This window comes from Fringilla coelebs (assembly GCF_963513975.1).
Source record: "Fringilla coelebs genome assembly, chromosome: 17".
Lineage (NCBI taxonomy): Eukaryota > Metazoa > Chordata > Aves > Passeriformes > Fringillidae > Fringilla > Fringilla coelebs.
This window is the reverse complement of record NC_140043.1, coordinates 6,729,896-6,752,920: the sequence shown is the minus strand read 5'-3', so window position 1 is coordinate 6,752,920 and position 23,025 is coordinate 6,729,896. Positions and strand designations below refer to the sequence as shown.

Sequence of the window (23,025 nt, the reverse complement as noted above, 5' to 3'; positions counted from 1 at the left end):
CTGCACTGCTGAGGGAGGGATCGCCCAGCCCTGAGGGGGGAGAGAAGCCAGGACCTGCAGGGTGTTTCATGTCCTTATATCATTAACTACCTGCCTTTTATGACCATATATTAGGTGGTTTTGGTTTTTTTTTTGGTCACAAGTCCATTGTTGCAGCTCACTGTGAAAGACTAGTTACCTTTAGCGCTTATACAGCAAAAATAACCATACTGTTGTTGACTGTCCACCCGGCTGCATCTGAGATCCACGCTGCTGCAGGCATGGCTCTGATTTTATATGGGATTATTCCTTAAATAACCTGTGATTTAGTTTAGCATGGAGGGTTGACTGATTTTTAAGGACAAATCTTCCCATGAAGACTTTTTTTCTAGGAAAGCAGCATTAGCTTGAGGCAGTTAAACCTGCTGTGGTGAGACACAGCGATGTGGCATTGAAGTTGTGTGATGGGAAGAGTTTATTACATTTTTTTGCTACTACAGATTATTTTCTTTAGGGATCTGATGTAAACTTCACAGACTTCCTTTTGTTTGTATAAAACATGCTGGCACTGACAGACTCTCTGATAGTAAATATTTCCTAGGGAAATAGTTGCTGAAGCTTTTTTTCACCCACCTCTACTAATGTCTTTAGATCTCTGCTGCCTTAGCTTTCACAGTCAGTTTAAGATATTGGTTATTCAGCTGAAATGGATTATTTTTGCTTTAATTGAGAAAGTACTGGTAGAATTTTCTTCAGCTTTAACTTTAGAAAGTCCTGCCAAGTTTATACAGAAAAATTAGGAGCATATTAGTATTTACGTTGTCAGTTGTCCATTTCCTGTGTCTTCTAGGTATGCTTTTGAAGTGTAGATCACACAGCTTTTTTGAACCTTGCAGAATGTACTTGCCCAGAAAGTTTCATGTGATTTTTAGGTTTTTTTCCCCTTTGTTTTGGCTAATCTCTAGCAGCTGCTGTAGAAATAAACTATTGGAAAACTTCGAAGAGGGGAAAAATCCAATTCTTTCATCTGAATAAAAAATACTGAATAGATGTGAAGTGTATGGGCAAGGCCTGCATATTCCTTGTAATGGTGTATAAACCACTAGCAACAAATAACCACTTTTATGGAATTTTTGAAGTATATTATTGACCTTACTGAAAAATATGCCTTAATTATGAATTTCTGTGTGTGGTCCCTTGGGCAGCATGTTCAAGTACATGTTTAATGTATGAGGCATACTCAGAGTTGGCAAATTGCTCCTGTGATTCATCTGCACAGGTGGACCTGGAAAGGCACCAGGCACTCCCTAACTTGTCCATTTAAATTGGGTATTGATCACTTTGAGTCCTCATTGTTGGGGTTTTTTTAAAGAAGAATATGCAGTTTCTAAAAAGAAACTGTGGACTTTCAAAGGGACCACAGAAAATGGAACTTATTGCTCTAATTTTGGTGATGTGGGAGTATATTTGATGAAGTGAGGTTTCTGACAGAGGAAGCAGCAATTGTGGGAGTTTCAGCACCTGAAATCATGCTAGGGATCATGTGAAGGGAAAATTGAATCCTTGTTAATATTCTCTTAATATTCTCTTAATTTTCTGTCATTCCTATACTGTACCATTTACGTGCCAAAGTAAGGGAATGCATATTCTTCATCATCTGAAATCTAAAAGACTGGATAGAAAAGAATCAGTACTAATGAATGGCTTTTGTTCCAGAAGAGGAGTGAGAAAAGTAGAATGAGGGATCAGTCAGCAAAAAGAGTAGCACAGAGTAGAAAAGATGGTGGCAATGGTGAGGGGAAAATGCATGTGTGAAGTTCAGCATCAGTGACAACATCATGACATGGGGCAGAGATTTTCTATGACTGATGTGGGAAAACAAAAAGTGGAACCCAAAACCTGCCAACTTTCATTTCAGTCTGATTGAAATTCAGCTGCCTAATCCCTCAGAGTTACTGCATTCAAAGACTCCCTTTAATTACACTGTTAGATGTAACTAGTAATTGTTGCTGTAATTGTTTTCTAGATGCCTGATGGATAAAAGCTTCGTAAGAATTGGGAAATGGTTCATACGGCCCTACGACAAGGATGAGAAGCCAGTTAATAAAAGGTAAGGAGATCTCTACATCAAGTCCTGCTTCTGTCAGTGTTGTGGATTGTGGGATGGTAATTGGATGCTGAATTTTGGTGGTAGTTTTCCCTCTTCTTTTGTCATGTAACAAGTAAAAACACAGACACCATGTTCACATCAGTAATACACAGAAAGCAATTAAGTAAGTTTTCAGGCCTTGTTATGATAATTTAAGATAAGAAGGCGAGGTTGGTATTTATCCATTAGCTCCATAGAAATGTCACATTTATTAATATCTTTTGAGCAGCAGCTGCCTTTTCCTCTCATTATACAACAGAATTGCAGGCAGTTATAACGAATTATTTTAATTTCTGGACACTAAACCCCAGCCTGACATTTTAAGCTGTAAAATAAGTCGTCTATAGATTTCCTGATTTATTTTCCTTAAAGATGCCACCCTCAATACATGGCTTTCCCTGCTCAGGCAGGCTGACAGATCAGACCTATAGGAGTGATTAATGGGCTTCTCCCACAGCAACACAGCCATGGAACAGGGGTAGTTGGCTCCACTGCTCGCTATTTCCTCTCGAGCTCTAAAGGTTACAATGTTCTCAGATCTTCTGGTACTTGCATTTATAGTCATCCGCTAAACAAGTTCTGTCAAAAATAATCTGAGTTAAGCTGAAACACAGATTTTCTAACGGGAATCATTTTGACAGAACTGGGTTAGGAAGTGACTAAACACACAGTTATGCTGGGAGATTCAAAGGTAATGAGCAGTGGAGATGAAGTGGGGTGGCAACTTCTTCATCCATCCAGCGCAGCTGCAGTCACACAGCATCTGATGGCAGGGTGGGGACAGGTGGAAATCATCCTGCACATCAGACCTGTCTTTTCCCTCTCATCGTGATCTCACTGCTAGGTTTAGCTGCAGAAATCTTTCAGCAATGCTACAAACCATTGGCTTCCTTCTGTAGCAAATTTGGTGCAAACCAGCTGCTTATAAACTTCATTTGGTTTTGAGAGAATTCAGGAATTGACAATGGATTTGTCTCCTTTCTAAAACCTGAAAGTGTTAACATAGCTTGGAGTTACCTGTTTTGTTACTGTTTACTTTGTGACTGACACTGTGTGTGTGTGTAACCTTTGATTTCACATTGATCTAATGGCAAGGAGCCATGGAAAGGTCCAGGTTTTTCCATACCTTCCCCTGTCCTGTCTGTGCGTAACCACCTTTCTCCCTCGTGTTTTCCCTGCTGCTTTTCTGATCACACCAACATCAGCTTAATTTTCTGCAAGATTAATTCCCTTAAGTGATGTAAGTAGGGGTCAATTCCAGTTTCTGGAAAAGAGAGGCAGCTCCTTTCAGCAAAAGCTGTTTGTTTTATCCACGTCATTGCAGCCTGAGTGCTCAGATTAAATGTGCTTGTGAGTCTCCTGCCTGTTCCTGGTGTGTATCAATTTAATAAATTAAGCATCTGATACAGTAGATGATGTCTGTCAAAAACAGCAGCAGCACTGGTGTGGGAGGTAATGTCACCTTAGAATTCTGCCAGATTAGTGAATCCTGTGTCTGATTTACATGTGTGTAACACCAAATCAACCTGCACAGTGAGGCTTCTGCAGGGGATAATTGCGTTTGTAAACAGAAGTGCAGTCTGCGCATAAAGAAATCTGGCCTGGATGATGTCACAAAACCTGAGTTCATGTTAAACTCAGTTTGTGTTTAAAGTATTCCATATATAAATCTGACACTGAGGATTTAAGGGTTGGAGGGTGCACTCTTGATTGGAAGAAGATAACGTTTGTTGTTGGTTGAGGGGGGTATATTTTTATAATGTTCTTGTCACTATAGATCCTTTGGATATGCACAATTTCAAAAGTGTTTATGTAGCAATAATAATTATGCCTAATTTGAAATAGGTTTTGTGTCATTTCAGGTTAATTTTTTTTGCTATATATATAACATTAAATTAACTAATATTCCTGAAAGATTTCAGTAAAGACTGCAAAAATGGACAGTAAAGTCAATTGTGGACATAGCAACAAGTAGAAGGAGGCTTTGGGGACTAATCTGTCCAGACACCTTTTATTTAATCTTTTAAGCTTTCTTAGCATAGCACAAAAAGCTATCTTCACAAATTGATTCATGTTAATTCCAGATAAATTCTTTGTGAAGCTCTTGGTCTAAGCAGCAGCTTGTTCTAGATAAAGCAATAAGGAATAGTTGCAGGAAAAAGAGGCCAGCTGAGGGTGTTTAGGTATTTTAACATAAAACCTTAATAGCCAAAAAGGCATTTTATAAAACATTCTTAAAGCCATTGTGTTATATAAAGCAATAGAAATAAGTTGCATGTGTGTACAGTGATCAGATTGGAGTCTGGGAACTGGCAATCCCTGTTGAAAACACCTGCTCTGTTCTCCTTGAGTGTGGAAAAAGATCTGTATGGATATATCCCCCCCTTGAATGGTGGAAACCAGCCGGTGTCTTTCTGCTAAAGAAATAGAGCCATCTCTAAAGTCTGCTTTTCTACTTTTTTGCTTGTGGCAGAGTTGCTCATCTCAAGTTTCCAGTGTCCAGAGTTACTGACGTCGTGTCAGGAATACACTGAGAGGTCCTGGGCTGGGTGTAAGTGAACAGGGAAGGAGTTAAAAGCCACGGGCTGGCTTCCAAGGAGTAAAGTCCTTCAGGGCCTGTGGTTTTTGTGAATGGCATTAAAGGAGAAGGATGGGAGGGCTGTGATTTCAGAATGAAGTCAAAGATGAAGTGGAGCATGGCAGTGGCCGTGACCTACTTATGCTGAGATGTGAGAGGGAGGCCTAAGAACAACAGAGGGCCTGGCCTGCCTTCCCCGGCAGCGCTGGGAACTGAGTGCAGGATGAGCTTTCCTGCTCTTCCAGGAGGACTGAGGGAACAGCAGAGGGAGTTCCAGACAGATCCCTGTAAGCTTGCATTTTGTTTTGCTTTCAGTGCAGACCAGATGCTTTTGACAGGAAATTTAGTGCAGAACTTGTGGGTTTCCTTTTCCAAGTATCTTCAGTATTATGTGTCACTTCCTAAATAATTCTACACATTTTATTGTCATCCTACAGCAGTGTCTAAAATAGGTTTCACGCTACTGATGGGAAATGACAAACTTGATTATTTTTTCACACAGCTTTCTTAAGGAGATCTGTATGGTTGGAGTTCACAGAACTTGTCTCATCTGAGGCATTGGTACTGCCTTTCACTGTGCAGTGAAAATTCATTCTCACTTTTTTTTGTTTTGCAAATCACCACAATGAAGTGTTAAACAACTTAACTGAAAAGAAAAAATAATGACCATCTTATGTAAGAATCTTTGCTGATTGTTTTAGTGATTGCTTTCTTAGTGTGTAGGAAATTGGGGGGGAAATCAGTTTATTTTGAGCTGTACAAGCAGCTTAAATTGTTAAACTGTTTTTAATGAAATTCAATGTAAAGAACACATGAAAAAATAATTGTTGCTTTTTGTAGCTTAAATAATTTATGGGTCATCCCCTCTTCCAAAAGTGTGCTGGGTATTTTTAGCCTTAAGAAGAAAACTACTCCATCAGTAGAATATTTAGAATTAGAGCTCGTTCCTCTCTTCATTACTCAATGAGAAGGCTGACAGGTAGGAACGGGGTTGAGGCAGCCCCTGTGCCCTCTGTGAACCAGCATGGATAGGGCAGTGGCGTTGTAGTCAGGCTGCAGGGACATGCAGCTCTTGCACTGTTCTCAAAACAGATTTCTAGCTGTCACTGTCCCATACTTGACAACCTCATGTGATTTGTTGGAACACAGAGATCTCTTGAGTTGTGAGTGCATGGGTACCTTAATAAATATTAAGAGCATTCCATGTGAGGTAGACCTAATCCAGGAACTTTTCCCTCTGTAAAAGCTCAGTCAGTGCATCCACAGCCAGTTTTTGTCAATAGCTGTGTTCTCTTCTATGTGAGCATGAAAACTGGGCATTAGTCAGTGCCATCAAAATCTGAAGACTTCAGACACTTAAAGCACTGCTGCCTCTCTCAGATCCTTAAAATCATCATTGCCTTCAGTTTCCTGGGAGTAGCCATAGGACTTATCCAAGGAATACCTAAAATTCCAGAGTTGACACTGAGCATTGCTGCAAGCTGCATTTGCTTTGTGCCATACAGGATCATGCCAGTCAGATCAGTGTCTTCACATGGAGACATCAGGGTTGGGGAGCCCTGGAGAGGAACTGCTGTGCCAGAAACAGTGGAAGCACCAGAGCACCTTGGTTGAATCCCACACAGAGCTTTGCTCCTGGCACAGAAAATGTCTTCTGGCAAATGGCACTCAGGTGTTCCATTACATGATGACGTAGTGCAGTAAAAGCCCAGTAAAATAAATTGAAGTGCTCTATTTAAATTTTTATGAAGATTTGAATTCCTCAGCAGAGAAAAAGTAACCGACTGTGCATGTGCAGTTTGCTGTGATGCAGTGAGGAGGATTTTATTTCCTTGACTCTGAGAAAAAGAAGTCTTCTAATTTATTTTAATTCTGCACATTTGTGTACTTGTATTTTAGCCACCCTAAAAAATTCAGTAATGTGATCATATATGTGCCTTGAAAATGGTGTCTAGTGATGCTATAGTAATATATATCTACAGTATTGCCAACACCATTATAAATGAGGAGAGACTAGGCAGCAAAATAATGAAAATCAATCTGACTTAATTTTAAATAATGTGTTCTTATTCCTGACTTGTCAAAATAAATGTGATAGAAATATGGAGTAATAAGAAATACTGTGTATTTTCCAATAATTCTTTGTACCTCTGTAAAAATAAGCTTTTCTATTTCAGTTTAAGAGGCTTAGTTCCCAGAGTAATATTTTCATATTTTCAAGGTTTAAGTTCTGAAATGTTATGTTCATCTTTGCCGAGTTTCTTCTGAGGATTACTTATGGTTTTAGTGAAACCCTACACCAAGTTGATGTGTTATATCTGTGGCTGGTGTTATTTTAATTGGTAATCTTGTGTGTGCTAAAGCTGAATTAACTCTTACTCTGAAAAATTGTGTAGTGTACCCAATGTGATATAGTCTGCATTTATATTTTAGCAGAAGAAAAATATCTAAAATAGAGATTTTTAAAAAAGTGTTTCCACATGCATTTTTTAGGCAAAAGTTGCAAATATATCAAGGTGCTATCAAGGTGTTCTTGATATAAACATGCTTATATTTATAGACTTTTCCAAGCCATTTAAGATCATTTAATTCAAGTGTATTTATGTAATACCACTAATAAATATAACATTTTTATGTTTTATAGGAAAACAGCAAAATATTATTAGCAGCTTAGGGTTACTTAAGGATACTATTAAGATGGCATGGGGAAGGGCTATTAAAACATTACTTTTTTAATAGCTATTATCTATTCTTATATATGCTGCTGATAGATTATTTTGTGTGTTTGTATTTCTGGAAACTTGTATGTAAAATTCTTGATCGAAAATGTTAGCACACTGTGCAGAGAAAAAGCATTTTGGACTGAACATCTCAACGTTCATGTGCTTTATCACCAAAGTAACCTTCTAGATAAGCTATAAATTAAGGGGTATTTGGTATTCAGTTGTCTTTTTATTGTTTTTTTATTTAATAAGGAAAATAATAAACCAGTATTTTCTAAAAGCTGATGAGAGCCGTGCTGGAGCATGCTGTAAAATTTCCACTGCTGTTTGAAGCGTGTGACCCAGTTTGCAGAGGCTGTGCCCAGCTGCGCATCGGGGCGTGGGGCCGGGCTTTGTGCCGTGTCCTTCAGGAACGGAACCGAGCAGCTGGAGCCCAGCGCTGCGGGCCCCTGCCTCAGGGCCCGGCCTTTTCATCTCCCTTCCTGGCTAAAACCATTAAAAACACAGTAGTAAAGCAACCCCAGGCACCGATTCTTCAGATTCCTTGGCCCTTGCCAATCAGGATAACGTCCTGGGAACAATGGTAGGGCTCCCGGCATGGGGTCACTGGTGAGATGTCACTGGAGCTGTGCCTCCAGTTTGCTGCATGTCCCTGCTTCAGCCAATTTAGGTGATGCTGTGCAGAGTCTTACCCTGCTGTTTGCTGAGGGCATGGGCCTGAGCCAGCCACCTCAGATAAAGCAGCAGGGATGTTGGTAGGTGTGCTGGCGGCTGTTCAGTCATGTCACAGCTTGTATTTTGGTGATAGAAGTGAGGTAGAAATTGTTTCTTCACAAGTGCACCCTTGTCTTGGTAAGAGAGGTTCTGTGACTGGAGTGACCTCCTTGTCTGGAGTATCTCAGTGCTGCTGCTGCAGCTGATGGGGCACTTGCCCGGTGTGTCTGCAGTGCCTGTGTGTCTCTGGCAGCCAGCATGCAGATCAGAGTCCCTCCTGTCACACAGGAATTCCCAGCGGGAGGCAGCAGGCTTGGTACTCACAGAATAATCTGGTGGGGCAGAGTCTTGTAAAAGGATCTATGTAAACTCCAGGTGTTTGGCTCCTCATGAGCTTCCAGCACAGGAGGCAGATACTCCTGACCAACATCCCCCAGTCTGAAATGAATTGGTAGCAGAGTTCCCATCCCTTTCTGTCCTGAGAAAGAATTCCATGGTGCCTGCTGCTTCCAAAGGCACCCTCATTCCTGGGCTGTGTTTGAGCCAGGACAGACATTGAAGGTGCTGTCACAGAGTGCCACAGTCTGATCTTTGTGAGGTACCTGAGACTCTGCCTTTCCCCTCTGAAATACTTGGAATCTGTCTACTTTGAGTGTGTGTTTGTAACTACCACCTCCTTGTAGGATTTTGAGGAAGCCAGGATATCCAGGATACGTGTGTTAGGGTATGGTTCCATGGGTTTCCTCTTTAACCATCTGGGGGGGACGTGCTGGCACATACTTTTGTGGATTCCACTTTATAAGGCAGAAGAGTTGTCTCTGCAGTTTTGAAGTTAAGGATCTTCTTTACTGATTTAATTAATGTAAATGAACAAATATATAAAGTAGAACAAATATATAAAGTAATCTTTAACTTTTGGATGCTGTAAAACCTTTTCTTGTAGTTATTTTTTCTGGGCAATGTTTTTTATATATGCAGTATTTATATAGAGAAGGTTGCTGGAATGCCTGTATATATTGTAAATATTTGCATTATTTAATGTAATTGAGAGATTATCTTCACACTTTCATAATTTAAAAAAATATAGTTACTTAAATGATTGAAATATTTTGCAGGAGGAGGTTACAAAAGGCAGGCAGTTCAAGTAAATAAGTTGCCTATTTCTCTGTTTCTTTCCTTTTTCATGCCTTATTTTTATTTGTGCAGTTTAGAAGGGACTATCTTCATTAAGTGGTTTTGGATACATTTGTGTCAGATTCTTGAACTTCAGTAATTATATATGAAGACTGGCTTAATCAGGACTTGGTGACCAATTAGTGCAGTCCCACTAAAGTTTAAGCTCCTTTTCTCATTATACACTCAGTACTGGCACTGTGTGTAAAGGATAATCTAAGTGCCCCTGATGTGCTGTTAATGAGATTTGTCAGGGCTCCCAGTTGCACTGTCTGCCAAACACAAGTGTTGTCACTTACTGTATCAGTAATGAATTGACTTAAGGGCTTCTGTAGATATTTAGAGGGCCTTAGTTTGGAATATTTAAATCTGTTGCAACTTTAATTGCAGGTGCAGTGCAGCTCCCTGTGCTGCAGGAACCTCCAGGAACAGGAGAGAATGGCTTGCCTGGGTTTCTGAAAATTAAGCTGCATTCAGAGCTTAGACTGATTTAAAATCCTCATATATAGTCTTGAAAGTTGTGCAAAAAGAGAAAAAAAAACCCAAAAACAAACAAACAAACAAAAAATCTTCAATCTCTCTCCAAAAACAGAAAACTCCAATTGAAAGCAATTCCACTGAATTATTTCTATCATCAATAATACCTTTTTCATTTATTTTTCTGACACTTTTATATCTCTTTAAAATAACTTAATCTTGAAAGAAAGCTTTGTTTCATAACAGTTATGTAGGTTCTTTATTCTCAAAGTATGTTTTCTAAGACTTCCCTTAAAAATTTTTGCAAACTCGTATTTTCTGAAGGCTCAGACTAAAATGGTGGTGACAGGGGAATGGTTTTAAACTGAAAGAGAGTAGGTTTAAATTAAATATTAGGAATGTGAATTAAATGTGAGAGTGAGGAGACCCTGGCAGAGATTGCCCAGAGAAGCTGTGGCTGCCCCTGGATCCCTGGCAGTGTCCAAGGCCAGGCTGGATGGGCCTTGGAACAACCTGGGATAGTGGAAGGTGTTCCTGCCCGTGGCAGGGTGTGGAACAAGTGCTTTAAATACTGCAAATAATGTGATTTTTGTGCAATACCACATGATCCATTAGGTCTTGTGCAACCAGGTCCCTTGTTTAAGAAATCCTAAAATGATAGGAATATAAATGGGCTATTTTGTGACTGCTATGCTGCAAAAAATATTATGGAAATGCTTATTTTTAAACACTAATTGTCTGGAACCATTTATAAAGTTGAGCAAAAACTGTATTCATCTTCTGAATGCCTGTAGTGTTTTACCTTAATAAATGGTCAGATTGAGGATAATGGCACAGCTTTAAAGTAGCTTTGGTAGAAATTTACTGCTGGTTTAGAAGACAGCAAACTTGAATGAACACTTGGTATATCCTATATAATCTAAATAAGGCTGTATAAACCAGTTTCTCTGGGTGGGCCTCTAGCACAAACAAACCCATATCTGAACAATGAACAGGGAGCTGTAGGCCAGCCTTTCCAAGGCTGAAGTGAACATTGCAGAGGACCAATCTGCTGATACAAACAATTACTCAGCAGATTCATCTTAAAATGCATCACCATTTGTGAACTCTATTGGCAACTGAGAAAGCAAAATTCTGAATTTTGGCTGCAGTCTGTTGGTGAGAGGACAGAGGTAGTGCTTGCTGCTTCTCCCTTCTGTTTGCTTCCAATGGCTCATTCTCTTCTCCTGCATAATCACTCTAGCAAAACTCTGTTCTGAGCTCAGCAATATTTACTTTTAAACCTGTCTAGAATGGGAGGAGGTGCAGTTGTAGCAGTGATGTTTGGTGGGACAAACTGTAGAGTTGTGTTAGTAAAGCGCATTAAAAAGCCGCTGGTTGTTATTCTTGGATGCTCTCTGAGTTGTAGCAAGAAGTACTGACTGGTGACAGGGCTTTCACTTCTCTTTGAGAAATCTCATATGGTTAAAAATAGCTTTTTCATTGAAAAGAGTGGGGCAGGAGGGGGTGGCAGGGAGAGATTCTGGCCATGGATGTGTGATCCTTGCTGCCATACCTCCCACAAACTGGGATTTTGTGGTGAATTGTTGAGGAATTTTGCCCTTTGAAGGGCAAATCTTCAGGAAAAAGCCCCTTCTCCTCCTGCTTGGGATTGCAGGACAGACCTTGTTCCTTCAGTTTGAGCTCTGCACAAGTTGCACGTGGCCTGAGCTGGAGGCAGGGTGAGGAGCACGTGTGGAGCAGCTCCTTTCTCAATCCCAAATGCTGGGCAGCTCTCCAGTGCTCTCACTTGGGCAGAGAAGTGGCTTTTTATGTTCTGAGTGTCTGCACTTTGGAAGTTGAGAATTCCTGGACAAGTGACTGGATAACATTTAGGAAATCAGAATTGGGTTCTCTAGCAGTGTGTGTGTCTGGGCTGTCTGGATTCCTCGAGGTAGGATAGACCCACTTGTCTGGACCTGCATGTGGGCAGCCCTCTGCTTCACAGTCATGGCACACAGTGCATTTATGTCAAGTTTTCTTTCTGAAAAATCAATAAGCATAAAATGTGGTTGTAATAAATCAGACTGCATTTAGTCTCTCAACTCTACCCTGTTAATAAAGCTAAGAGTGGTTGACTCCTAAGGAGCAGACCTTTTTTCCAGGTGCCCAGCAAAATACTCTTCTAGCACTGCCAAACTGATCTTTGCCAATACTGAGCTTGGTGCTGCCATCTACTGCCATCAGGTCTGGGGATGCAGCAGGGATCAAACCATGGCTTTTCTCTGTGGCAACACGTGCGGTCCAGACTTCTCTGCTGTGATGACATCTCTGCAGATTTGCTGTTATAAGGCTGGGATGTGGATACTGTTCTTCAGGATGGGAAATACTGCTTCTGGGGTGGCTTATGTGAGTTGCAGAGAGTTTGCACTGCACTGGGAAAAGGCTCTAAGTCCTGACACTGTGTGTGCAGAGATGCCTCAGTGAGTATTTTGGTCAGTGTTCATCTGCCCAGGGAATTGCAGATGGAGTATCCTGTGGTCCCAGGCCATGCCTGTGGCAGTGCCTTTAAATCCTTGGTGATCCCTAAGGGAAAACCCAAGAGGAATTCCTCATTCATCACTGGATGTAGCAATGGCTGTGTGAAACTCACCTGTGTGAGACTTGCAGGATACTTTCTTCTTGCAGGAGTAGACTTCTCCCTTTTCCCTCCACCCATTCTTCTTGCCTTGTTGTTCAAGTTTTATTTGGATTTTTGAGAACCAGTCCAGTTTTGGACTGAAAAACAGTTTTCTGACAGTGCATTGTGTAATGCTGGCCATCTTTAAGTGTAGCAATGCACTGCTAGACACTGGAATATTTGGGTAAATGGAAACTCGCATGGAGGGCTGTTGCCTTCCCCTGATTTTTGTCAGTCTGAATGTCATGGTGACAATTTTTGGAGTTTCCTTCCTGGAGGAGTGGGAGGGGGAAGACATTCCAGAGAAGTGGGAGTTGTGGGTGCCTATGTGAAGGATCCAAGGATTTCCAAAATATGGTCCCACGATTGATGATGTGACATGGCCGGGTGAGAGACTAATGCTGATGGCCAGGATGTCTGCAGGCATGGCTGGACTGTGGGGACAAAAATCTCGAAGGACAAGGTGGTAATACAGAGGTAAATTGAATTTTCCACCAGCCAAGGGGATTTCTGTCTCCTGAGGAAAGCAAGCTGCAAAAATTACTTGGAGGGATCTCATCTCTTTTTAATCTCTTCATGTTGCCAGCTGTTAAAGACACGGGGAACTGCAAGTGTTTTTTGGATGATGATGTCAGTACATCTAATTATATAATTTCCATCTGCTGACTGGAAAGCTGATGGAGAAGAGCTGAAGGAAGAACATTAAAATATCTTCCTTTGTTTTCCTTGTTGAAGGATCCAACAGTCTAAAATATGGAACTGGATGTCTAATGTACAGAATTCTCTCTTTTCTACATAATCTGAAAACTAGGAATGCCTATGTTTGCACACAGTGTTGCTGAAACCATGTTTAGATCTGACATTTTGGAGATCAGTTCCCTAGGGCAGACACATACAGAGAAATTATTTACTGCCCTGCCCAATTCCTAGAAAAAGATTTAATTTAGGAAGGAGTGGAAATGTTGCCTGAAGAGTATCAGATTCTGCCTACTTTGGCCCCAGCCATGAGACAGCTACAGCATTTGGCCAAGTCAGATACAAATCAGTGTAATAGTGACTCTGGGCATTTTAGGAAGCCGCCTATGATTATGTGCTTCTAATTTTTTAAACAGGAATATACCCAGATCCTAAATAATCCCTTACCATAAAAATTGTCTCTAGCAGTGGTCAGAAGTGGGACAGCTCAGGGAAGACTCTTCAGATCATGTCAAGAATTCAGTTGTTTTTCTGTATACTCGGTCAAGTTCCTGCTGGGTTTGACAATACAACTTGACATATTTTTATGTTTAACAACTGTTGATGAGTTTTTCTTTTGTGCATTTAATTGTGCTTGAACCCACACAGAATTTCAGCCTGCATAAATACTTCTTGGTAATTAATACCATAGCTCATCTATGCAATGGGTGGAAAAAAGGTTGGGATTTTTAGTTTAATTTTTTCATTCATTAGGGTACTTTAGGGCTCCTACTTCCTGTGTGGATGAGAGAATGTAACTCTATATCCTTTTTTGTCTCAAGCCTTTTGATTTTAGTACACATCTGCTCTCTCTGTTCAGTTCATCTCCTTCACAATGAAAACTCCTTATGTTCTTTGTACGGAATTATTATTTTTGCCTCCCATTCCTTTTCTTTATGTTTATTGAATTTAATTTTGGGGGTTTTTCGGTTTTTTTTTCCCCCTGTTGGTTTTTTTATTTCCCCTTATCCAGTCTCTGACTTCTCTGAAGTAGTACTACAGTTCTTTGCCTTAAATTCTAGGTTTTCCAGTATTATAATCAGAGCAGAATTTGTTTCTGTGCTGTTTGCCTTCTTCTTTTAATTCTCATTATTTAGCCCTAATAATTGTGATGTCTCTTTTAAATGCAAAGTTAAGTCAGGGACTGTGGCTCAATGCTGGAAGAAATCAAAGAGGGCTAAGTGATCTCAGGAGAGGCACTTAAGTAGCTGTAGTGTTTGTATAAGTGAGAGAATTAAAAGAACTAATTAAAGTAAGCTGGGGCACTCTATGAACTGCCCACACAGACCTGTTTAATACAGTTTAGTCCAAACTTGAAGCACTTGTATTGATGGTAAAAATTACAGAGAAAAAAATATCTCACTGGTGGAAGTTAGCACAGAGAAGGATGTTCTAAATGAAGGAATTAAATCTTGGGAACCAGTTGATTGGGAAATTCTACTGGCCAGTCAGTTTAACTGTCCATTCCCCTACGCTGTGCATTATTTACAGGAGCTAACACTGTCAGTGACACCAAATCTCTCTTCTTCTCTTATAGTGGCTGTTCCTGGTAATACAGGGTGCAGTGTAGCAAGATTTGTTGTTGTACTGCATTATTCTTAAGGCTACTCTTCTCACAAATCCATGGTTGTTTCCATTTGTGTCACACACATATACACACACTCTGGTAATTTCAACTGCATTTCTATTTCCCTTTATGTAGCATTTATGATCTTTGAAGATTCATTTTGGATGTAAATTACCAGTTCAAGAGTATAAAAAGAGAAATCTATTTAATGTTCCAATTTTGAATGACGGTTTTGCATGAGTGGAGATGATTTACTTTGAGTTAAAAAATAAACCAGTCAATCCTTTTACAATACACTGTCACAATAGAGATCTTGAAAGAAGAGTGTTAGTTTGGTGGGGTTTTGTTTTGCTCAAGTTGCAAACTGTAAACCACTGTTTTGAGGCCAGACTGACTTTGGTTTATTATATGTTTTCCTGGAAATTCTTCTGATAGCATATTTATATTTAAGGACATCTTCATGTACTGCAGCTTTGTCATTTGTGTAGTATTACAGAAAAATTGAAGTCTCCTGGAGAACAGATGGACCAATAAAGTCTCCACCAAACCTCCATACTTATTTTAGAATCTATTTCTGGTACAGTGCAATGAACAGCAACAAAGAACTAAAAATAGCAGTGCTTTATTTTAGGCTGTCCTGATGCCTCTCTGCTTTTCTGGCAGTGTGCTTTGTGTCACTGACGTGCTCGTGTGACCTGTCTGCTACTTGGAGGTGGATTTTTGCAATTTGCTCCCTGTTTTGGTCTGAACTGCTCTAATAAAGCTGAGCACACAATTTCCTTGCTGTAAATCTCCAGAGATTAAACAAGGAAGAAATGACTTCCACCACCTCTGGAGCCAGGGCCTGTTCTGTCCTCACCGTGCTGAGTTACAAGAGCTTCGGGGATACAGTTGGTTCACACTTCAAGAGTTTCCAAGATCTTTTGAGAAGGTTCAGCAATATTGTCTAAATGAAGACACTGATTATTTGAAGAAATAATGTGGACCAGAGTCTTTTAAAAATAACAATATTTTCTGTAAATGCTAATAAACAATGAGAATCACAGCTGAAGTCGAGTACTTAGGCAGTTGGCAATGCTGCAGTAATTTCACCTGTCTTTACTCTTAGTGGATGCATTCTGCACTGGAATTCCACTGCTTTGTTTGAAAAAGCACTGAGCTGACTTTATTGATGTGATTTTACTGTTAAGCTTTTAAATATTATTACTTTTTCTAAAAGTCTCTATAAAAGCCAGTCAAGTGAATTTTTACATACTGCACTGGTAGCCTGTTAAACCAAATAAATACTTTAAAGCAGTTGATAGTAAAAAGCACACTGGAAATGTAAACACGTATTAAGCAAGACAGAGATGTGGTTAGTTACACACACAAACCAACCAAGAGATCACAGAGAAGCAGCCCTATTTATTAAACAGTCAGATGGCACTGCAAAATAATATCAGTGTCATTGTGCCAAAAGCAGCAGATTGCCACCTGGGCTGGGTGAAAGAATCATCTCTCTGCTACTGTTCCAAAATTTGTAAGAAATTTTTATGTTGTAGTTTAAAATCTTGGGTTGGGAGGCAGTTAAGAGCATGTCTGTGATTTAATGTGCAGGTAGCTGCTTGTAGGGTTTGCTGGCACCATTAGGCACCTACTTCATGTTTCTGTCAGTGGGAATTGGGCATTATTTGTTTCTTCAAGATCCTGCTTGGTGTCTTTTTCCCTCTAACAGCAACCAACTGCTTTTAAAATCTAGCTCTGAAGTTGGTTTGTGATGTAAGTCCTGTGTTCAGTGAGTAAAAGATATTAAATCCAACTGGAGTTCAATATGAAAGCTTTAATTTAGTCACTCCTGTTTACTTTCCTTTGTAGCTTCTCAAGCAATTCTTGTAAAATGAGTGAGGCTAATCCACCTGTTTCTGAGAGTGGCAATAGAAAGACATATTTGTTGAAATGTTTAATTATGGATAGAATTATTTAGCTCTGCATTCATGGGGCTATTTGTGTGCATGTGCACATAATCCCAAGCACAAATTTTATGCACAGTTTCTGTCAGCATGTTAGAGAATATGGTTTGTGGGCAAAACCCCTGAGCTGACACACTGCTCTTCCTGGCTTTCTTGTTTCGAAACAATTCTGGAGCATCTGTCATTGTTTCACACAATTTCCTGTAAAGCTGCCTGTGGCAGTTGCACTCATTCTTTATTACCCAAGGGCTTTGCAAGCTATAAAATAATGTATCTGACTACCTAATAGCCTAATATTCAGCCTTCCCAGGAGAAGGGGGAGTGGAAAGCTGGTTTTACTTTCTTTTTTGCTGACCATGCAAACCTGACCCTCGATGAGGTGCTTTTATCTGTGTTGTCAGTGAAGTCAAAGGATTTCCTGTGATAATGGCTTTTCTAGCTAGGAGATGGCTCCTTCCATGCTCCAAAGAATGGCTCTGATCAAATGAGATTCAAGTTCTGCCTTAATACAAATGGCATATCTGCATGTGATTATCTTTTTAACAGCCCCTTGTTTTTTTGCTTTGTTTATTAGTTGAGAGGCCCATTATACTGAAATAAACTGTAAAAGCAGTCCAAAAATGTGATGCCTACGGATGCTGGACTGTGCCTGTAGATCCTTGCTGCATATGCACACACATTACATCATCGCTATAGATAGATATGTGTTGCTGCTCTTGTTTTTAACTACATTTTTTGTTAAGGAGAATAGTTTTCAGATATTTTTAGTTAAAAATCAAACTGCTTATACAGAGCCTCTTTTCTGTTTTGTACTTGAATAAATGAGTATTTTTCCTGTAGATTTTTTTCTATAAAAAACCTGAATAACAGTAATTAGAATTAATTTAAATTTCCTAAGCCTAATGGAATCACTTTAAGATCAATATGGGGTGAACACTTCACTCTTAGTTCATTTTGCATGACAACAGTTCCATTGGGGTTACTTATAAAACCTTTTTAGGGTATGTTTGAAAAATTAAATTATGCTTGTGTAGATTGGGGCTGGAAAACCCCAACCACAGATCTACTGTACCAGTACACCCTAAAACTTGGGGTTTTCAACTACAAACAAACCCCAAACACAACAGAAGACTTGTCCTAAAATATTAATAACTGTAGAGCAAAGGAATACTTAACCACTGTTAAAGTTTTTGTCTTTCAAGTGAGTTTCTTGGAAATACAAAAATGTTGCTGTAGGTTTGAGGGAAGCCTTGTGAGTAATGACAAGTGAAGTGAGCTGGGGAGAGCAGTGCTCAGGAGCCAGGCTTTGGGGATGAACTCCTCCCAGGGAGCATCACCAGCACCCAGCAGTGCGGGGAGTTCTGACTGGGGAAGGCGAGGGCTGGGAGCTGCAGTCTGAGTGGCTCAGCTGCACCATCAGGTACAGAGGGTTGTGTGGTGCCTGCTTGTTTAAGAGTGCTCTGCCTCCTTCCCTGTGGTTGGATTCCTTCAAGTTCTTATTTAAAAAACACTTGAGCTGCACATAATTTCAGACTATCACATTCCAGTGAAGCCGTTGTAACCACATGATTGTTTAAAGCTATGTCCTGCCTTCCCTGTCTGGCTGAATTAGGGTACAGTCTTCATTCGTACATTCCAAACTCATGAGCAGCTTCAAAGAGATTATTTTCCCAGCCCAGTCTGCTGCCAGGGATCCTCCAGCTTTCTGATCTGTGTGTGGAACCATGGCTCTGTTTAAAATTGGGCAACTTTTGGCCTGCATCCTCAGGGAGGTGTTAGCTATGTTTGGGATAGAAGACTGTGTCATGGGAGGGTTTAGCCAGCATCTAAGCTGCCTAATTCACTGCTGGACTTTTCACTTGCAAAGCCCTTCAGCAATCCTGAATGGGTATTAATAAAACCCCTCCTGCTGTACCAACACATTTAGAAACAGGAACTGTGTATTCCTGTCCTTCTGTCTTGTGCTAAATACTTATATTCACATGGGTTTGGGATTAATTTATCTGCTACCAGCCATGCACCTCTGCAAACTTGACACTTCCCACCATGACATGAGGTTCCAAAGTACACAGTGTGTATGGAAAACCTTGGCTGGGTTTCCTCACAGGATGAAGGGAGTTTGCTGCTTCCTCCCTACTCCCCTGTTGACCTTTAGATTTTGTCCTGGTGATTATTTGAGATTGCTGAGAAATGGCTGTGTATGTAGCTCTGTATGTATATTTATAAATGCCATGGTCTCCTCACAGTTGTATTTCTTTTTTCTAATTGATTCCATGGGATTACTTTGCTGGCAGAGTGCACACAATAGAGCTTGCATTTCAAGGAGCACTTCAAATATTTAGTTGTATTTTTAGAAGCTTAATATTATGTGTCAATTTTATGGCCAGGTAACATTGTTTTAAGTCAATATTTAGATTTTTCTTGTCTGCTACTTGCTCTGACCTAATATTCTTAACAGATAGTAGCATCTGAAGAATCTTAACAGATTTTATTAAAATTTTGTCTTTCAACAGGAGCATTAGGAAAACATTCCCTAATGGTTCAAAAATGTGAGCTGAACTGTTCCACCCAGGGTGTTTTAATATTGGGAGAGTGTTTGTTGTTGAAAGTAAGAAAGGAACTACCTAGTCTGATTCTTTCCCAAAGAAATAAATTATCCCAGTGCAGAGTTCTTATTTAATATCTGCCTCTCCACAGTCAGGTGTACTGAAGTGTTGTGTGGAGCAGTGACACAGGATTGGCCTCCAGGCAGTCACAGAAACCTCCCCTGAGGAAAGCACAGGCAGGGTTCTATGGCAGAGCAGGGTACACTTTCTCCAGGAGTGGGGTGGGCTTTGCACCCACCAAGGTGCCTGCAGTCAGGAATGGTGCATCTTGCAGGACACCTTGGGTTGCAGCAATTAGTGAAGTTTATATTCTTTCATCAAGTGCTGTCAGCGAAGCAGCCAAGCCCTAGGAAGTGGTTGAATTCAACTTTTTTTAATGTATGTCTGGTTTTACTCAAACTTTTCCTTTATTCTGCTGAGAATCTACTTTAAATATTGAGATTTATGGTGGGCTCTAATAAAAGAATTATTAGTTTATGAGTTTACCTTTTTTTACTGCAGGTTTCAAAAAGAAATTTAACAACCTTGCCCGGAAGTACAGGGTAGGAATAGCATCAGGAACAATCCTACATTTTTTTCTGGTTATGCTTTAATGTTGTTATACTTTTTTAACCATTTAATTCCATGTGGGAAGGGATGACACTTGTTTGTGTGTTACAGATGGACAGTACAAAGGTGTAAGGCAGGGTTGGCTTACACAAGCCAGCAGAATGAAACATAAACCTCTTCATCCTGCCCTCTGGAAGGGAAGGGTCAAAGCCTGTTAGTGTTTAATCCAGAGAAGTGCTACTGCAGAGTGGGAGCTTTTCCTGAGAGTCTAGAACTCACACCCAGATTTCTATCTGCCTCCATGCTGCCAAATTTGGCTGCTTCACTTGCAGTCTGTGCTTCTGGAAAGAAAGAAATCAGAGAGAAATCTGTTTCTTCAAGTGACCTAAATAATTCTCCTGCTTCCTCTGCTCGGCTCCGTGTTACTCTGTTGCCTGCACCATTAATAGGATCAGATAATATCAGAGACTTGCGGGTGTTTTTTCATAATTATCTGTTTAACCTTGTGATTGAGGGTAATGCATCTCCTCCATCTGTTACTAATTCAGCTAAAGTAAAACTAGTTTGTCTGTTTGGAGGCTCTTGGAGGAAACACTCATGGATAATCGTGAGGAGCCATTAATAATGTCATTAACTGACTTGGTGCCATCTTTAAAGGTAGAAATGGTTATTGATGCAGGCCACCAGTCTGAATTCTAGGTCAAAACATCTCAAAGCTCTGCTGATTCTGATAGATGTTTTGCAATCATTGTGTGAAGAAATTTTGTAGGTGCTGTTTTGACTTCCATATTCTAAACCTCGTCACCGCACTTCACACTAATGAGCAGGCTGGGGAAAGAAGCCAAGAAATTAATGGACCATAGAAACTAAATTACCCTTTCAACCCTGGAGGAAGTCTTCCCTTGTGCTCAGCTCATGAATTGATCCCAACACAAGAAAAACAGAACCTGCTAAAGCCATTTGCTGGCAGTGTCTTACCTTGATATTAAATCTATGTAGTTTTATACAAAAACATACTGTGTCTTCTTTCTAAATAACTTTCCTAGATTTAGATTTCATTCAGACTTCTGTGTGTGATAAAATTTGGCATCTATCTGAAATAATTCCCCCCCTTCCTGCTCCTCTGAATTCCCATGGCTGCTGGAAAATTGAAATCCTTTCCGCTTTATGGAGAGAGGTTTAGAAATGGAAATTTCAGGGCTAGCTTAGATTGCTATTGCACTACTTATCATCAACCTTTATGTTATAGAAGGAAAAATTGTGAGGAAAAACACAGTTAACTGCAAAGTTCTCATGAGACACTTGTTTTTAGGTACTTTGAGAATCTTGGTATTGTTTGGTTAAGAAAAAATGAAGCTGTAAGGAATCCAGAAAATGTATTTTCTCACTTGGCTGAACTTATCCTTACAGTTCACCTGTACTCTGTGGGATCAGTGTATGTATATTTTTACTGACAAGGTGTTTAAAACCCTAAGACAGATGTCTTGTTTGCATCAGCACTTCACCCTTCCCACCTCAGATGGTGACTGTAGTGACCCAACAAGTAGGACTACTGAAAAATCTCTCTCTACTTGGGGTTTATGAAGAAATAAAAACCACCAAACCTGTCTGATCTTGGTATAGCTTAAATTTGCAAAAAATATTGTATTTTAACAGTTTAAAGCAGGTCTTGAGAAGCTGTATTAACAGAAGAAGGGAACTCTAGGGTTATAGAGATTAATTTCCAGTGGAGCTTTTGCCAGCATCATTGTCTCTGTGAGGAGGAGACAGGTTGGAGCTCTGCTCCTTACATCAGCAAATGTTCTCAAGTGCTGGCTGTGCTTTGGTAGGATTTTACACCTAAAAAGCCTCTCAAAGTTTTCCATGCTCATCTCAGCTTAAGCTGGGTCATTGCATTTGTTCTCTTTATGTTTTTGTGGGGCTTTTTTCCCAAGGAGAAATCAGGGAAATGAGTCAGAAGTGACAAGAAATCTGGAATGAGAGGATCTGCATGTGAATCTCTGAAGTCACTCTGGATATTATTAGGAGTCCCAGAAAGAACAGCTACCCTGGAAGCTTGGTGCAGGACTGGTTGTGTGATTGAAAGAAGAATATCGTGTTCCATCACTATGCACTCAAACTTCCTTGTAGAAGGATCCATGGCACATTTAGCTGACAGTTTCCAGCCATTACAGAACTTATGCCCTACTCTTGCTGGGGTAAAACAACAGGAGATTCCTGCTGGATTTTGGATGCAGATCTCCCTTTGAGGCTGACGGTGTGACAAAAGTAATTTCACAAACACTTCATTCCATTTCCATCATGGAAATGTGTCTTCCTCTAGCAGATACCTGCTGAAAGTTCCATTTCTGTAAAATATAAAAGTGTAGCTTTTTATGTGATGTTAGCAATTTCTGTGTGACTCAGATGCAGCGACAGAAACAAATTGTCTCATTGCTGGTACTTGCTGCAAATTGCTGGCTGGCTGAATAGAAAAGGTTCACAGCTTCTGTCACTTAGGGATTATTGGCCAGTGTGACAAAACCTCTCACTTGATGGGTTTTAATGGTAATGAATGATAACTTTACACTTAATTTTTATGTAAGGACTGTGTCCTTTGGTACTCTCAGGGAATTTTTTTTCTTCTGAAAGCCCGTCTTAAAAATGTCCTAGTGAGTGAAAGAGGGAAGATGTAGTTCACAGCATGCATAAGAAACGTAGGTCCTTGGATCTTTAGGCCACTGGAGTACCAAGAGGCTGTGAAATCCCTCTTGCCTCTGATTAATGTAGCTGGGGGGTTGTGTTGGGCATGGGGGCCTTCCTTTCTTTTTGAAGTTTGAGTGATTCTTGTCGAGTCCTGTTGCTGATGATTGAAGCACAATAACATTTAATAACTTCAAGCTGCTGCACTGCTGCTTCTGCTCGTTTGCACTTGGGACATGGTGTGTGATCTTTTGCTTCCTCCAGATCATAAATGTGCTGCTCCTTGGTTTGTTTTTGCTTCATTTGACTTCTCTCTGGACTTTATGAAGTTGCTTAATAAACTTCATTTCACTGAGAAATGTAGATGGAGTTGTGTACTTAAGTCTAAGTGGTTATGTTTGACCAGAAGTTACATTGATAAGATGAGAATATAAATAAATTTCCTTTCCCAGCTCTAGTCTTTTAATCATCCAGCCTGCCCTTCA

General features: G+C 40.1%; 1 protein-coding gene across 1 annotated transcript in view; it reads left to right on the top strand.

The window, feature by feature from the left end:
* MED13L (mediator complex subunit 13L) overlaps window positions 1–23,025 on the top strand; it is a 172,872-nt gene that overhangs the window by 88,157 nt on the left and 61,690 nt on the right. Inside the window, exon 4 of the mRNA XM_084217442.1 lies at window positions 2,006–2,089. Within this exon, the coding sequence (XP_084073568.1) occupies window positions 2,006–2,089 (84 nt within the window). The remainder of the gene's footprint in view (window positions 1–2,005; window positions 2,090–23,025) is intronic.